The sequence below is a fragment of the Oryza glaberrima genome, chromosome 4 (genome assembly GCF_000147395.1).
Source record: "Oryza glaberrima chromosome 4, OglaRS2, whole genome shotgun sequence".
NCBI classification, from domain to species: Eukaryota; Viridiplantae; Streptophyta; class Magnoliopsida; order Poales; family Poaceae; genus Oryza; species Oryza glaberrima.
This window is the reverse complement of record NC_068329.1, coordinates 23,604,766-23,622,657: the sequence shown is the minus strand read 5'-3', so window position 1 is coordinate 23,622,657 and position 17,892 is coordinate 23,604,766. Positions and strand designations below refer to the sequence as shown.

General features: G+C 45.3%; 3 protein-coding genes across 3 annotated transcripts; 2 read left to right on the top strand and 1 right to left on the bottom strand.

Moving 5' to 3' along the window:
• The first annotated feature begins 4,987 nt into the window (after window positions 1–4,987).
• LOC127770542 (vacuolar-processing enzyme beta-isozyme 1) lies at window positions 4,988–9,744 on the top strand. Its single transcript, XM_052296301.1, has 9 exons — window positions 4,988–5,333; window positions 6,066–6,230; window positions 6,409–6,565; window positions 6,640–6,725; window positions 6,814–7,013; window positions 7,602–7,650; window positions 7,716–7,922; window positions 8,977–9,183; window positions 9,312–9,744. Exons 1-9 carry the CDS (start codon window positions 5,097–5,099, stop codon window positions 9,495–9,497), a joined length of 1,494 nt encoding a protein of 497 aa, XP_052152261.1. The 5' UTR covers window positions 4,988–5,096; the 3' UTR covers window positions 9,498–9,744.
• LOC127770543 (plasmodesmata-located protein 8-like) lies at window positions 9,719–12,903 on the bottom strand. Its single transcript, XM_052296302.1, has 3 exons — window positions 11,974–12,903; window positions 10,193–10,294; window positions 9,719–10,019 (listed from the first exon to the last, which is right to left on the bottom strand). The coding sequence occupies exons 1-3, from the start codon at window positions 12,695–12,697 to the stop codon at window positions 10,015–10,017; spliced, it is 831 nt and encodes a 276-aa protein (XP_052152262.1). The 5' UTR covers window positions 12,698–12,903; the 3' UTR covers window positions 9,719–10,014.
• A 3,141-nt stretch (window positions 12,904–16,044) lies between these two features.
• LOC127772003 (uncharacterized) lies at window positions 16,045–17,596 on the top strand. The gene has a single exon (XM_052297970.1). It carries the CDS (start codon window positions 16,316–16,318, stop codon window positions 16,847–16,849), a length of 534 nt encoding a protein of 177 aa, XP_052153930.1. The 5' UTR covers window positions 16,045–16,315; the 3' UTR covers window positions 16,850–17,596.
• The last annotated feature ends 296 nt before the right edge of the window (window positions 17,597–17,892 follow it).

Sequence of the window (17,892 nt, the reverse complement as noted above, 5' to 3'; positions counted from 1 at the left end):
TGGACGGGGGCGTCGCGGGGGAGAAAGTATATAAAGGTCACGGTTCTCAAGAGTCGCGCGATCTCAACGGTTCTGGAAGATTCCGGAGGGTGGGAGAAAGCCGGGAACTCGCGAGATTGCACGGCGACTGCCAGTAGAAGATCTGAAGATGCAATTGGGAGAACCTTAAAATCATAGCTATGTTTGGTTTGTTGTAAAAATAGTAAAATACATCATCAAATTTTAGTGTTGCTGAATTTAATCTTGACATAAAGAGAAGGCAGATAAGCTCTTGCCATCACAATTTTGTCATGCTACCATACTGAAATCCGGAACCTTCCACATATAAAACTACACCGAAATTTGATAAGAACTCAGATCAACCCAAACGAAATGTTTTTGTCTTTACCAAATCTGATAATACTACAGATTTAGCAAAAAAAAAATGGTACAGTTTATTCCGGCGGTGAACCAAATGTAAATGTGCCTCATGTTTGGATCGGCGTATGCAACAACATGAATTTGCATGGTGAAACTGAAACAGTGAATTGGATGGGAATTCATCTTATTTGCACTAGTAATTGACCCATGCTAACGCTACGGTAATATTTAGTAATGCAAATTAAATTATTAAAGTTTATCATTCTTAAAAAAAAGAATGACAGAGCCAATTATTATATTGTTAATTACATAGCGATGTGAGTAAAATAACATCATGACTTTTCTATCTTTTGATTTTAAACAATGCAAGCCTATTGTACAACTTCACAATCAGGCATAGACATAGAAGTCCATAGCATCTAATATTTGATCTATATCTGGTTTACGATAGAACTTCAGTCTTAAAGCATTTCCCTTTTTCATTTGATCACCTGGCCCAAGAGAATTTGATCACCTAACCCTAAACCCTAAGAGACCTTGCATCTTCTTTCCCTCAGTAGAACATACAAAGCAAAGACATAAGTTGAGTCTGCAGGTGGCTTTGTCGCTCACCCAGTCACCAAGGTCTTCTCGCCGATCAGAAAGTACTATAAACTTAATGGATCTGGGTCTGGGAAACAAATTTACATGTGCATTTCAGCCAATTAAATGATCCAAGTACTTAAGCTGACCAAAAATGTCCAACATGCTTCAGCTTGGTGTCATCTACCTCAAAAGCTAATGGCGGCGAAAGTTTACAAAATAAATTTCCAGTTCACATATAGTACAAGATGATCTGGAACGATTCACTTTGGTAGCACGGGCCGCGCCTCAATTGATCAATCGATATTAGCCGCTGCATGTTCGGAATTTTAGATTTTCAGACTTTCAAACCAAAGTTAAGACTTTCAGAATTAACTTTTATCAATGAATATTCCAAAGTTTAGACTTTCAAAATCTTAACCATGGTAACTTATAAATTAAACTGTCTTATCATGTGTTTCCATGTATGCCTATTTACATTCTGAAATTTTAACATAGCTATATACATATTCTGAAATATACCATGTGCTGAATGCCTGAATTTGAAACAACAACATTAGTTTTCTGCAAGTATTCATTAAAAAAAATATGCAGCAATCTTGTATAATGTACCAAACTATCCAAGCAAGACAAGCAAGATGATGTTGATTTTAGGTGCTGAATTAAGGTAATGTAATAAGAAAAAGAATATATTTCTAAAATTTAATGATTTTCCTCATCAATTTGACTATATCACAAATATACTCCATACATTAATTTTCAAAGCATAGGCATAAAGCTTCAAAAAGCAAGCCATAGATAAACACTTATAGTGCCCAAAGCACAAATTTATTCCATCACATGTCAAAATAGAGATTATTATATTTTCTCTAAATAGCAAATATGGGGTAAATAAATGAATAAAGTTCAGAAGTGAAACAACCCTTGCCAAAGCCCGCCAAACAACTATGCATTCCAACATTGTGTACATTATTGAGCTCAGAACTAACATATGAATTTCAATCGATATAACACATGAATCTGTCATGTATTGCAAACTGAAATGCTAATTTTGTAACTTCAATCCAATATGAAGAATCGATGTTTGTTGGTGACAAGAGCGAAGTGGTATTTAGGAGCAAATATAAACAACTTAACCGGGAGATAAGCAACAACCCAAGCGTAGAACCTATCAGGAATATCCTTAACCTTTAGCTACATCTACCTTCCAGCACATCTGAAAAAGTTGCTCCCAGGTTGTACACTGGTGGATAGCAGAGGGCTTCGTGCAAGGGAGAGGTGGAAACAAAATGCAGGAATTGAGAAACACTGTATGAAGGCAGTGACCTGATGTTGGCAAGCCAGGGCACTTGATGACTGATAGCATACTTTATGGAGTAAAATGGAAAGTTTCCTTAAAAAGAAGAACTGATGAAGAACCACTACTTTAACTGCATCAGTTGTTAACCAATAGTATTAAATTTAAAAGTAGCAAATTATCATGAGTTGCTCATATAATGCTGAATGTTACCTGACCAACATCGGCACGGTAGAAGTAGGAAGGCCTCGCGGAATCAAAGCTGCATCTCCACGGGTTTCTAAGACCCAATGCCCAAACTTCTAGTTCTAAGTCACTGTCATCAGTGTATGGATTGTCTTTTGGAATGGAGTAGTTACCCCACAAGCTGGTTAGCAATTTCACTCTGTCCTGTAAAGGGAAAAAAGGGAACAAATTATCAAATACAGTACATGCTGATGCTCCATATATTGCTAATTGTTTGTCTTATGTGAGAGGAGATTTATCACAAATAAATATGTGAAGTCGTTTGCAAAAAATTCAGTTCGTATGTTTGAAGTTCATCATAAACATATTTATCTACCCACCCCATTACCTACTTACACGGCAACATATCCTATGCACACATGCCCTCACGTGTACACACGTGCACACCAACTAAAAAATGTCACTAAAAAATCTAGAAAAAATCATACACATACTTTCAATTGTATTACATCTAGGGTTAAAATCTTAATGTCAAATTCATTATATTTTAGCCGTAACAAAAAAAACAAAAAATCTGACAGTTTTAAGGTTGCAATTTTGTCAGAATTTTATCTTTTTTGTTATTCTCTATGTAGAATGAATTTGAAGATGCGACTTTGCACGTAGATGTAATACTATTGAAAGTACATGTATGAATTTTCCTAGAATTTTTTGTGATAATTTTTAGTTGGTGTATATGGTGTGTACACGCGAGGGCCTGTGTGCATAGGATACGCTCCCTACTTACACAAATATAAGTAGTGAATCCAGATAACTGGGTTGTTGCTATATAGGAAAAAATTGCAGAAGTAGCAGTACCTATCTCATGACGGTGGAAAAAAGACACTCAAATAAATTTGATTACCTGTATCACCATCCTGTTTTGCAACTCGTAGCAAAATGGAGTACAGTAATAAAATCCTATTACCAGTTGCAATAGTACAATGGAACTTAGGTGATTCCCATAATTTGTAGTATACACATGATGACACAAAGGGATGGATGGGGTCTAATTGTACAAGAAGGGCTCTGCAACACTATTTTATCTCCATTACCAAATTCTCTGTAACACTATTCTATGTGCATTACCAAAATCAGAACTCAAAAAAAGCAAGAATTCATTCAGATCGTAACCTGGTCAAATTCTTGTGAGCAAAAATTTACCTTGGGCACAGAGGAGATCGGCAAAGGTGGCCGCCGGTGACGATGCGGATGGGAGAGATCGACGCTAGCGGAGCAGATCGGTGAGCGACCGTTGGTGGCGATGCGGACGGGAGAGATCGGCTCGGGCGAGGCGCGGAGGAGATCGACGACGTTGGTGACGCTGGCCGATGGGAGAGGGATGGCCGTTGTTGGCGTGGCGGCATCTCGATGGCGGATGGCGCTGGATAGGGCGATGGAGCGATGCGAGAGAGAGGAGGCAGCGTCGCGATGGCTGATGGCGCTGGATAGAGCGATGGCGGCGGCGTGAGGGTGCAGCGTCGGTGGCGTGCGAGAGAGAGGAGGATGCGTGTGAGGAGCGTGATTGGGGGGATGCGCGTGAGGAAAGGGGAGAGGAGGACGCGCGTGAGGAGCGCGTGCGGAGGGGAGGGTCCGCAACGATTTTGAGGCGTTGGATCAGATGATTCTGGACCGTCGGATTTGATGAATGGGGTTTGTAGGAGTGTAGTTGGTGAATTATAGGATAGATGTGTGTCGTGCATGCTGCATACTACTCTGTGCTACAGTACATATAGAGAGCCCTTTTACAACACACAAGTTTGATTGAGTCAATGGTTTTATGGGCTCGTGGCCTGTGTGTGGGCCCAATTTCATTTTTGGTCCCCTTATCATCCACATCCAGTTGACCAGTCCCTCCTAGCCCATACGGCCTATATTCTGAAGGCCCCAGACCAAAGTACTGATGGGCCATGTTCCCAACTCTGTAGACTGTAGTCTGGACTTCCACGTCACGTCCACAATTCCCATTTCACACATTTCATTTGGGCCTCTAAAGTAGAAAGGTCTCAACTTTTGACGTTCCACCGGTAAACAGCAGCAGCAGCAGCAAGGCACCTACTCCTAATCGTCTCATGTAACACGCGAGTTGATCGTGATCATTCCTCCATCACGAAATATCATCTCACGCAAAAGCACGAAGTCCACCTGCCACGGTTCTGAAGCTCCGCTCCTTTTTCCCAAACACAGCAGAGTTTCAGACTTTTCAGCTTCGGTTTCCCTTGTTTCTGATCTTTCTTTCTCCTTCATCAAGGCACGGAACAATGCGATCTCCGCACGGTGTTTTGCATTTTGCAACCGAAATCTCGCGAAAACCCAAACCCCTCCCGTTCACCGTGCCGGGACTGTACACGTTCTGCGGCCACAGGCCATGGGATTTCCAAATCACGAAGTACAATAAATGGAAGAAACCACAAGTTTGTTCCACGCAATGCCCCCGCGTGATCCACGCGACCACACTTGCGAGGAGCGCGCGAGCGAAAGCTGCCGCGATGGCGAGACGACGTGCCGCGGGTCACGTGTCCTCGTGGCACGCTAACTCGGGAGTGTACTTAAGGCCGCGTCTCACCAACTACTCGGAGTAGTTTGGCTGCTTGACCTTTGTACTGTGCTTGTGCTGTGGTCGCGGACGACGATGGCTGCGCGGTGCTGGGTATGGGGCTTCGTCGTCGCGCTCCTGGCTGTGGCGGCGGCGGCGGATGGGGAGGAGGAGGAGGGGAAGTGGGAGCCGCTGATTCGGATGCCGACGGAGGAAGGGGACGACGCTGAGGCTGCTGCTCCCGCTCCTGCTCCTGCGGCGGCGGATTACGGGGGGACGAGGTGGGCGGTGCTCGTCGCCGGCTCCTCCGGCTACGGGAACTACCGGCACCAGGTGAGCTCGCGGTGATGGAGTTGGGTGTGTTAGGGTCTAGGGGCGGGGGCGGCGGTAGAGATTAGAGACTAGTAGAAAGGAAAGGAACTGCCTTTGGGGGAAAATTGAAGCTTTTGGCAAATTCCCCTTTCTTGTGGGCGTTTTTGCAGCTTGTTTGGATTCGCTTCCCGATTCGGAGGGTGTTTACTGTTAACATTCTTGCTGCAATGCTGCTTCCAATTTGTGGTAGATTTTACTAATTCCTAAGGCAACCCTTGCTCCAAGGCTGTATGTTCTTCTACCAAAGCTCCTGCTATCTGACTACTGAAATCGGCCTATGGACATGTTCTATTTGTTCAGAGGCATGGCTATCCAATCCGTATTGCTACTTGCTTCGCTTAAATTTTGAAAGCTCCATACAGTTATGTTTTCGATAAGAGAGGAACAATCTCTAAGTCAATAATTAGGTGGGAGGCATATTGGTTGGCAACATCAGTTTTGATCGGGCGAAGATTTTTTAAATTGCTATAAATATGACGACTACGACACTACAAATAATTTATTGTCCTTCCTGCATGATTTATGTTTGTTTATCTTCTAATATATTGACGTGCAATCCTTCCGCGTGTTCGAGAAAAAAAGATTTATGTTTGTTTAGTGTGTGATTGATCAAATACGAACAGTTCTTAAGATAACTGAACAATTATATGAGTGCTTGTTTAATGGACGTTGGTGTTTCCTGGTGCATTGCAGGCCGATGTGTGCCATGCGTACCAGATTCTGCGGAAGGGAGGAGTAAAGGAGGAGAACATTGTGGTGTTTATGTATGATGACATTGCCCATAACATTCTCAATCCAAGGCCTGGGACCATCATCAACCATCCTAAAGGTGGAGATGTTTATGCTGGTGTTCCAAAGGTAGCATTTTCCTTTAATTGTAGTTTCAAGAAAAAGAGGGTGCAAGTAGTTCTAGTTTCAGTCTTCAAATTCGATTTCTTTTTCTAGTCATGTTGTATGGATCTCTAATGCTAGTTTTGTATATAATTTGAATGTGTCTGTATTCATGCAAGGCTGATCAACTTAACATGCATTACAGGACTACACTGGTCACCAGGTCACCACTGAGAACTTCTTTGCTGTTCTCTTGGGCAATAAAACCGCAGTTACTGGAGGGAGTGGGAAGGTTATAGACAGCAAACCAGAGGATCACATCTTCATCTATTACTCAGATCATGGGGGTCCTGGAGTTCTTGGTGCATACTCCAGCATATGATATTTTTCTTAGTTAATTTTGTATGGAACTTAGCTTACAATTAACATATTTTAGGTATGCCTAACCTGCCGTATCTTTATGCTGGTGATTTTATTAAAGTGTTACAAAAGAAACATGCTTCCAACAGCTACTCGAAAATGGTATAAGATCATTTTTCCCCTTTTCCCTTCCATTTTTTATAATCCAAAATGATGTACTTAAACTGAAATTAAACCCTAATTTCTGCAGGTTATATATGTCGAAGCATGTGAAAGTGGCAGTATCTTCGAGGGCTTAATGCCAGAAAATCTTAATATTTATGTCACAACAGCATCCAATGCAGTTGAGAATAGTTGGGGAACATACTGCCCTGGGGAGGAACCATCACCTCCTCCTGAATATATTACATGTCTAGGTGACATGTACAGTGTTGCTTGGATGGAGGACAGGTAAGCTTCATTTAGTATCTCTTAGGTGCGACATCTTGTGGATTTCTGTTCTTCTATATAATCTTTTTCGGTGTGTCACAGGTATGCCTTAAGGGCTTATGTAATTTACTTTTCAGTTTGCAATACTTACAATAGTTTATACCAGCTACAGTCATGACTGAACATTGTTGGTCCACTCTATGATGTACATGCTCAGTTTATCTTTTTACGCCCTGGAAATTTGTTTCTGCATTCTGATTTGGGACCACTCTCAAAAGTTGTCTATTTGTCTTTCAACATCTGTACAAATACACAGTACATGTTTTAATATCTGTGTGGTAAGAAGTACTGCCACAAGGCATAATGTATCAACATGTCTTCCTGTAATATTAGTCACCTGACTAAACATAAGTAATCCACAAGTCACTGTTCTTCATAATGGCAACAAAGAAAAGCCTGTAAAATATAGGTGAAGAAAAGTATCAATTGATAGAACAACCAGGTGACAAATAACAAGTGCATGTATTGCTTTGCTGCTTTACACATACTTTTACACTGTAGCAATTATGCTGTGATGCTTGATTCTGAAAGTTTTTGTCCTTTTGACAGTGAGACTCATAATCTAAAGAAGGAAACTATCGAGGATCAGTATGAGCTGGTAAGTCTTGAGTGCACTTTCTCGATATTGATTCATTGTTTTCTACTCACTGCTTTCTTGGGCAGGTTAAAAAAAGAACATCAAATGCAAATAAGTTAAATGAGGGCTCTCATGTCATGGAATATGGTGACAAGACATTCAAGGATGAGAAGCTCTTCCTTTATCAAGGTTTTAATCCTGCAAATGGCAACATCACAAATGAATTGATTTGGCCAGTACCAAAGGCTACAGTCAATCAAAGAGATGCCGATCTTCTTTTCATGTGGAAGAGGGTAAATTCTAGCTGTCTTCAGTTTATTCATTTCCGTCCTTCCTTTCTTTAGAAGTCCAAATTGTATGTATATAATACTGAGTTGTCGTAAACTAGGGTTCTTCCACTACTATAAGTTGGTCGGCGAATATTAATATAAAACTAGCATGTTAACTGAAACATGATCACACACAAGTTACATACTTTGGATGAAACATATAGATTATGATTTTTATTTTCCTTTTTCTTGCTGCCGAATAGAATGGACAGAGGCATGGCCCCTTGATTCATTGACATATATTGCATTCTGACATTATGTTGTTAGGATAATGGTGTTGAATTTGCTAGAGTAGTTTCTTTCATGTTGATTTGGTTGACATCGCCTGTAAGAATTGGCATCATTATCTCTTTTATTGTTAACTGGGGCTCTCTTGTTTAGTTCTGATCTTTATTTTCTACTAGAACAAATGCCCGTGTGTTGCAACGGGTGAAGGCTATTTTAATCTTATTATTGTATACGGTTTAACTAAGGTGAAATTGACTGTGGGAATTTGATTGGATATTTTCTTTTTTAAGAAAATCATGAGCTGCAATTAGGAGTCTGCATGCAAGATTTTTTAAAGAGATTTCTTATACGACTCCTTATGTATTTCTAAAAGCAAACGAACTTAAAATCCAACTCAAACACGGATCTGTATTTCCAAAAGCGAACGGACTTTGAAAACCGACTCAAACACGGATGACGTACTAAAATACCGGCAAAAACATCTTCAATTTTTATAATAGTAGAGATTGCTCATGACCTTGGATATTTATTCTATGGACACTTCACCCTTTCTTGCCTCTACTTGTGTATGGAAATAATGGAATACATTTCATATTTGAAAGGGTATAGTGTGATATGCTTCGTATTTAAAAAGGCCATCACATGGTGTACGTGTGACAGCTGATAGCATGATACTATGTGAGCTCCATTTCCGAGAACAGGACTAAGTTAAGATGTCTGAATTTTTAAGCCAGAAATATTTTCAGAGCATATGACAGTTTCGTGCTAATGTCTGTATTTACTTTTTCAGTATGAGCAGTTGAATGGGGTGTCTGAAGACAAGCTGAGGGCTCTTAGGGAGATAGAAGACACCGTAGCACACAGGAAGCATCTTGACAGCAGTATCGATTTCATCGGGAAGCTTGTGTTTGGTTTTGAAAATGGGCCTTTAGCCCTTGAGGCTGCAAGAAGTTCTGGTCAACCATTAGTCGACAACTGGGATTGTTTGAAGAAGATGGTGAGTACAAGGCTCTTTTTTTTAACTCTGATATAAGCCATCTATAAATATTTCTTGAGTTATTGTCTTCTTGTTGCCTGTTGGCCTTAATTGCACAATGCTATCCTTGGTTCCTTGCCAATTGTCAGGTGCGAATTTTTGAATCTCAATGTGGATCACTCACTCAGTATGGCATGAAATACATGAGAGCATTTGCAAACATATGCAACAACGGTGTCTCTGAGGCCAAAATGATGGAAGCAAGTATCAACGCTTGCGGCCGTTACAATTCGGCGAGATGGAGCCCAATGACTGAAGGAGGACACAGTGCTTGATCCCCTGCTATATACAGGTAAAATTGAATACCAAAGGCCCCGGAGGTTTGCAGACCTCATTTGTGTGAACTTCTGTATATACCATGGAGACAACAATATAGCTAGCGACCCAACAATATGGCCCCTTGTGTGATGGCTAATCAGTAGGTGTCATATGCTTGTTGTACCCAACAATATGGCTTGTGTGTGATGTGGCCCTCTGTAAATTACTCGATTAGCAATCGATCCAAGAATGATTATGACCAAATATGTGCATGATGTTGTCTTCAGACTTGATAATAAACAAGTAGGCCAATTATTAGTGGACGAAAAAACGATGACCCAAAGTAAGGTAGTGCTGCTCCGATAGCCCTACCAAGATCTCGCTTACATATCTATTGCTGGAAAAATGATATTACAAGCGATATGAAGCTCTTGCCAACGTCATGCAAGCGAAGCTCTCTTTACAAGTCATTCTCAGTTTCTCACACAGAATGCGAGGACTGAAACTGAAACTCCTTCCAGACATCAAACGAAGCTAGCCTGCAGTTTAGAGTGATACATCATGTTTATATCAGGTTAGTGAAGCTTGCATATGGAATGAAAGATAACGTGCCAGAGGAGCAGACACAGAGATTCTCCTACTAATTTATGATCTAGTAGTGGTCTCTCCAAAGACAACAAAACAGAGAGGATTTCCAAGTCAAGGGGCTTACATGATTTTCTAAGGAAAGAGATGAACACCACGAGGATCGCCAGCCCTGCCAAGATGCCTACGATTATTGCCACAGTCCGCCCGACGTCATCTTGCGAATAATCTGCAGCACAAAGCCTACTATTATCACCAGAATCCAAAGGAAATCAGACAGAGATTAGAGTAGCACGGCACATATGTACAGGACTACAAAAAGCAGAGTCACTTGCAGAGTGCCCCTTTCCGTTTTGTTTATCGCGAATATATTCAGCATGGGAAGTGGTTGAGTGGCTAAGGCGCTAAGCTAAGCTTATCAGCCGCCGCTCGCCGTCCTAAATAAATTTGATATGCTTAGATTGATTGGAATTTTGTTTAGTGGCCATCACTGGGTCAGAGAACCCCTTTCTAATCGGTATATCCAGTACAAGAAAAGCAGTGGACAATTATCTAGCTTACGGTTTAAGCACTGTCCTGTAGGAAGCTCTTTGCATCCCTGCACAAGAGACGTTGAAGGAAATACGAATCTCAGGATATTTAACAAGTCAGCTCTGTTGGATCAGAGAGAATAATTTGCATTGTTAGTTTGTTACTGTCCCTTGACATCAACTTTTCAGTACTAGAATCATCTTTATTACTCTTCCTTTTTCTAGGATCGGAAAGAATAGTCCCTTTTGTTACTGCCACTTGATCATCTGGTATTCTGATTAATGCTGATGTCCCACCAAAGTGAGTCTAATGATACTGTCATTTGCATGCAGTCCACCAGAAAAGCCGAGGTGATTAGCCGTGCAAATTTTATTAGAGTAAATTTTACAAAACAATATGTGTTTTATGGTTTAAGTTGCAAAAAACCACACATATTTTGACACTTGGCATTTAAGTACATATATTTTAGTAGTTTAATTTCACAAAATCACACTATCAATGAATGAATTCACCTGTGAGATGATGTGGTTGTTCCATCTAGGATGAGGACATGGTTGTTCCACACTCGAAGATGACATGTCCTCGTCTTAGGTGAAACAATCATGTCATCTCGCGGGTGAATCTATTCATTGATAGTGTGACTACCAAAATATATGTATTTAAGTGTCAAGTGTCAAAATGTGTGTGGTTTTCTGCAACTTAGACTATAAAACGTGTAGTTTTGTGAAATTTACTCTTTTCTCTTTTGCAGGAAAATGACTGAACTGTGTCGTTGGAGCTTCCTGCATATATGACACTGACACTGTAACTTAGATATAAGTCTGTAAGTTATGGGGGGTTGTTGGCTTACAGGCAGTAGTCTCTAGCCAGCAAGCTAATTTTTGGTTTGTCAGTAGCGTGGCTGCCTTCAATCAAGTGATTGCTCTCGTCCTTAGCTGAGCAAGCTGAGCAATTTGATCGATAGCCATAGGTGGCTAAATAAATTTAACTATATGTAGATTTATGTTAGACACAGCTGAACATATACTGTTTTATTTTCGTCCAATGTTGCATGCATGCCCATAGGATGAAAATTGAAAAGGTTGTCAGTAAGTGGACGCCCATTCTACCTTATCTCTCTATCAACTTTGGTAAGTTTACCCATTGCCCATCGGAATCAATTCCCGTCACAACTTGCTCAGCTAAGGACTCTCCATACTGTACTTTACACGGTTAAACTTACACCATCTAACCGAGATAGCTTAGGACAATTGGCAACTTGCAAATGGTAAGCTTGATCACTTGATCAGGATAGGTTGCTGGAGAATTGGTTCGGGTTCTTGCTCTCTGAAACGCAAGGCTGAAAAATTCTTATTCGTGTTGCACTATTGGGCGTACCTTGTGACGGGCGGAAGTAGAAGCCGTTGGCCCAGTACCTGACGTAGCACTGCGCGAGGTACACGTCGGCGGCCAGCGACGTGCCGCAGGTGCCCTTGAGCTGGCCGACCGCCTGCGCAAGGCACGTCGTGCAGTCGCCGGCGGCGAGGTCGCCGAGGCACTGCGACACACCCTGCACGTTGCCGGAGCTGCTCACCTTGTACCCGTTGGCGAGGCCGCCCTGGAGCGCGGCGAGGACGGCGTCCCGGTTCTTGAGGAAGTCGCCGTCGCCGCTGGTGCTGGTGCTGCACTTGCGGTACACCATGGCGTTGTCGGGCTGGCCGACGAAGTTGCTGCTGTCGTAGCGCACGTAGCACCCCTCCAGCTGCAGCGACGCCGCGTACGCGGCGGCGCACACCTCGTTGAGCTGCCCCACGGCGTCCCGCACGCACGCCGCGCAGTCGGCGTTGCCCAGGTCGCCGCGGCACTGGTACAGCCCGTACGCCGCCGCGCCGTCCCCGGTGCCGTTGCTCCCGGCCGTGAAGCTGTTGTACCCGCCGTTGGGCGCCGCGTTGGCGATGGAGGCGAGGAGCGAGTTGAGGTTGCCCTCGAACGGCGTGCCCGGCTGGTACTTGGACGGCGAGCACCCGGCGTAGATGAACGTGCCGGTGGCCGCCTCGGCGACCGTCGCGCCGATCACGACGAGCACGACGACGGCGTAGCAAAGCCGGTCGAGCTGATGCATGACTGAACTGACGGCTCTCGCGCTAGCTAGCTGCTGGCTTGAAGCGCGCTACGCAACGCCCAGGCTTGGCTGGGTCGAAGCAAAGCGGCGAATGCTTTTTTCCGAGTCCCTGTCGCGAGAGCGAAGAGAAGGTGGTGGGGAGCACCCAGAATAAATGCGAGCTTTTTAGTTAAGCTAACGCTTCCTCGATGGTCTGTGGTGGTGCGCGCGCGCGGCGTCTCTGGAATTTATACGTCGACTCGACACGGCGATGCATCCTCCTTGCACCGGTTGGACCTCGTAGCGGTTGGTCGGGTGACTCTGGTCAGTGGTCTACTAGCTTTGGTCCCTCCCGATAACTATGCTCTGAATGATTGCTTCGGTACATTCAGTTATCCTTGTGCTGTACCAGATTGGGGTAAGACGGTATGGGCAGTGACAGGATGCAACCTATCATAATCTGTGGCATATGGTCTGAAGATAACCAATGCCGTTTCGACGAGTGCACTCGAGCAATAGGCTGTTTGACTGAATGCTCTGCCTCTTCAGTCTAGACTGGGAATCCGGGATACGGGGATGGGAACAGGATTTTGAGTATTTTTGCTTCGCCAATAAGCAACTGCCATTTCCACACAGGCATACAGCTGATTTCATCGCGGCTCCTGCAGGCTGCGGCCCTTTTCACTTGGGTGCGGTTGCGTCCGTGGCTGGTACGGATGATACCTTTGTAATTCTGTATTCCAGCCAACAAGCTCGCAACCCTAAAGTTGACATGAAGGGGTCCTTTGCTGCACACAAACTAACGTGGTAGCGAACGTGTAGCTTCCAGAAGTGTAATAAGCGAATTTGTTTTGGGAAGATTTACCCCCTGCCAAGTGCCAACCGAGAGAGCTAGATTCGTGGAGATAAAAAGAGGAACGCGTGAAGGTGAAACTGTGAAAGGGCCCGACTTGCGCGCCGATGATTCGGGCGCGCAACAGCTGTGGGCGAGAGCGACCGGACCGGTGTCTCGCGTCAATGCGTCATATGGCCACCACCCGCGTCTTTTCAGCTCCTCTACTAGTACCTCACGGCTCACGCTCCCGAACGTTCTCTTCAGGCACAGTAACGGCAAGGCCCACCTGCGTGCGGCGGAGGATGACCAGCATACGCCGCGGCCATGCATTCGCTCGGGCGGACGCGCGAGAATTCCGGCCTCGTTTCGGCCCTGCCGCGCGTCGCGTTGCGGACTAGCGGTTATGCTGCCGCGCGCGCCAGGCGCCACCAACACCGACACGGGCCTCATCGATCGGTACTGCAGGTGCAACCCGGGGATGCTGCGTATGCGCGTCGTTGCAAGGTCTCGTCGCCCGGTCGGGGGATTGTCTTTGGTCGGTCCAATGAAGTAATGAACGGCCAGTTTCACGAGAGCTCAGCAAGTCTCCATCACCACCTAGTCGTATTATTTGGCACTTCTTCTTGGGTACTTCAGATGCCACCACCTGTACGGTGCGTCGGAGCTCGGAGGTGGGCGCATCAAAGACCGCATTCGGTTAGAAACGGTGGACTTAGGACAACCTCCTCTACAAATACTCCCTCCGTTTCAAAATAAGTGTAGTTTTGCACTATTCACGTTCAACGTTTGACCGTCCGTCTTATTTGAAAATCTTTCATGATTAGTATTTTTATTGCTATTAGATGATAAAACATGAATAATACTTTATGTGTGACTAAATGTTTTTGATTTTTTCATAAATTTTTCAAATAAGACAGACGGTCAAACATTGAACGTGAATAGTGCAAAACTGCACTTATTTTGGGACGGAGGTAGTACAATGTTTCGACGATCTAGGGAAAGTTTTATTTCTACTAAGGCCCGGTTTAGTTCCCAACTTTTTCTTTAAACTTCCAACTTTTTCACCATATCAAAAGTTTTCTACATATATAAACTTCCAACTTTTTTCTTCAAACTTCTAACTTTAGTCAAACTTTTAATTTTGGCGTGGAACTAAACACGCCCTTAAGCGATCGCTTTAAGTCAGGGTCGGATCCAAAAATAGATTAAGACACAAGACGCTCCATAAAAATGTTGGCCAAACACAAATATACATGGTGAAAAAGTGAAAACATATAAGTCCTTGATGGGTCTTCCATCCTTGTCTTAAGCCAATCGCTTGCGGAAACAATGGTATAAGCGTTTTTGGCAAAAGATTCGATGCCGTAAATTCTAACAGCTGATGTTGCATCGGTGCATGAATGTGGACAGAAATAATCTTGGCCAGGCTAGGCTCTTGCCCTAAATCACACGGTTGCGGTATTTTTCTCTCTCGGAAGATGTTCAATCTGACTCTTTCAACTATATGTCGAGTCTAATCCATATTAAAAAAAAGATGGATATAATTACTCATCCAAGTATTAAAATTGTGTAAAATAATTTTCTCGTCAATATTGAATTGTGGTTTTCACTGATGTGGCACCTACATGGTATGTTGGTATGGTCTGCGTGCTACGTACCGCTTACATGAAATCATACTCAACAAAAAAAAAAAAGGACCCACATGCCCCTTCTCACGCGGCTCCCCTCCCCTCTCCCTCGGCTCCAGCATGACACCCCCACTAGCTTGCAGCATTGACAACGGCAATTGCCTCCTCCGCTCCAAGCGGCTGTCTTGCGCTGCCTCTTTCTTGTCCTCCTCTCATCGCATAACGACGGGTGCCGTACCTTAGGAAGAAGATGTGGCGCGGGAGAAGGGAGGGGTTGTTTGATGACATTTTGTCATTCTATACTAAGCAAGCAAGATTATTTAGCTAAGAAGCTAGCTTGTTGTTTTGCATGAAATGCATGAGCCATGCAGACTGTGCACGTATTGGTGTATATATGCCTATCTAGCCAACCATATATATGGCCCATATGCATTCTGCTATATATGCATGAACCAGCAAACAATGATTCGAACGATATATAAGCAGCTTATACGTGAGCACTCGTGGCCGTACGCCTATAGTATACGTATACGTGTATGTATACCAAATAATCCTCCCTAGGATTAAACCAACGGCAAGCAAAGGCTAGTACATGGGCTGTATATGGGCCGGTGGATCAATGCTGCATGCTCATCGTACATATGCGGCTGGATAACCACGCGTACACATGTACGTGGGCAGGATTTCTCGCCAACGGCAAGTTACTGATGCGGAGATAACGTCAGTCTTATCCGGTCATCTCGATCTGCAGCAACTGAACCCGGAAGAGCCGGATCGATCTAACGCTCGGCCACGGCGGCGCCGAGGGATTCGTAGTGTGGGTTAGGGCTCCCTGCGCCTATAAAAGGAGACCATCACTCACTACACAGGAGACGCACACAACCATTTCACTCTCTTCACACAGCCATCTCAGTCATCTCGACGCAGCCATTTCACTCCTCTCTTCTCACACACTCACTGACATAGCCTCGCCGGAGCAGCCGAGTGGGATCGGCTCGACGGGAGGAGACTCCGTCAGGAACAGGAGTGGTGCACGTCGACGGCTGCTCGGCGGCTGGAAGGAGAACTCACCGGCGATAGGAGTCGGCGTCAGATCGCAGGCGTCAACAACTTCTGTACCATGGGTGAGAATTCTGTGATTTTCTTGTTGATTCTTCTTTTGCAGTTCACGCATGCATGAGATGGCGACGAGACGAGAATGCCGGAGCACCGCTGCACGGCGCCCGCACGCCGTCGTTGAGTCTGCCGAGTCATGCAAGAGCTGTTCGTCGGACCGGGGAGCAAGCCACCGTCCGTTGTCTTGTCCGGACGAAGGGCCTCGTCATGCTACCTCGCCGGAATACGCTGCCTCAACATCGCGAACGCCGCCCGCAGAACCATGACGCCTCCCTCGCCGGAGTCGCCGTGCCAAACGTCTCGCCGACCGTCTTCGGCGGTGTTGTCATCTTCCTCACGCCGTTGCGCCGCCGGAACACGGGATATCCTCGTCTGGCCGGTGGCGACCTCTACCTCACAGCGCCTTCATCGGTGCGCGCCGTCATCCTCCTCACGCGCGCTGTCGTCGAGTCCGGACGTGCCATCCTCCACCTCGTCGAGGTTTGCTGGGTTAACCCGGAGAAGGCCATCTCCGTGCCGTCTTGCCGAGGCATGTTGAGAATCATCAAAACCGCCAGAAATGTCATCAAGCTGCCATCGTCGTCGTTGCTGTGATGCCGTCGTCGCCATCGCCGTGATGTCGAGGCGTCTTCAAGCCGCCGCTCTCGTCTACACCGCCAGGCGATGGAGATTGCTGTCCATGCGATCCCGCCGGAGGTTGCCGGCAAGCCATCGTCGTTACATCGGTCTCCGCCCATGCCGTCCAATGGAGTGGAGTCGCCGTCAACCGGGAGGCCATGACATCCACTTTGTCATCGACGCCCTAAATCTCGCCAACCTCGTCGAGCCGCCAGTGACACCGTCTGCCGAAGGCCATCTCGTCGGAAGACGCCTTCGTGCCGTCATCGCCGCACCACCGTTGGACTCCGAGCATGTCTCGTCATTGAGACTCCGCCGACCGGCGACACTTTCACGCTCGTCGCGGTATCTGAGGCGCTGCTGATGTTCACCTGATCGCGTTCGACGGTGCTGTCTCCTCCCTCACGTGTTCTCCGTTGCTGTCGTTGCCGGCGCCGTGTCATTCACATTGCCGGGGGCTGCCGTGGAGCCGATGGCCAAGCCTGGAGAAGAGCACGCCATCTGCAGCAACTATGGCAAAAATCATCACACGCTAATGTTTCACGTGTGCATGCATGCTACTGTGCGCACAGTGACAAGCAAACCAATAAAATGGCTTATTGCTAAGCTATACTCATTTGGCCATGAGGATGTGTATCGTTATACACTAATTTCTCAAGTGCAAGTATAGTTCGGTGGTCTGCATCGACCATCTCCTACTACACCTTTCTTTCCTAATATGATCCCGATGCAATTGCTATGACGTCGAGCCGTCCAAGCTACGCGATTCCATGCATATCTTCTTCAAGCAATCTACACCGACACGTCGTTCAAGACCGATGAGGCTAGACGACAAGGGCGGGCGAAGCCGACGCTAAGGCTACGTCACCAACACCGACGCACGGACCGACGAGGCTGTGGATCGCTGCCAGCACCCACATCTATATCACCATCACAACCATGCATGGAGAATGCGAAGCGAAGACGATGAGACGACCACTAGCAGCTTAATAGGAGGTTCTCTGCAGGCCTAGACCTGC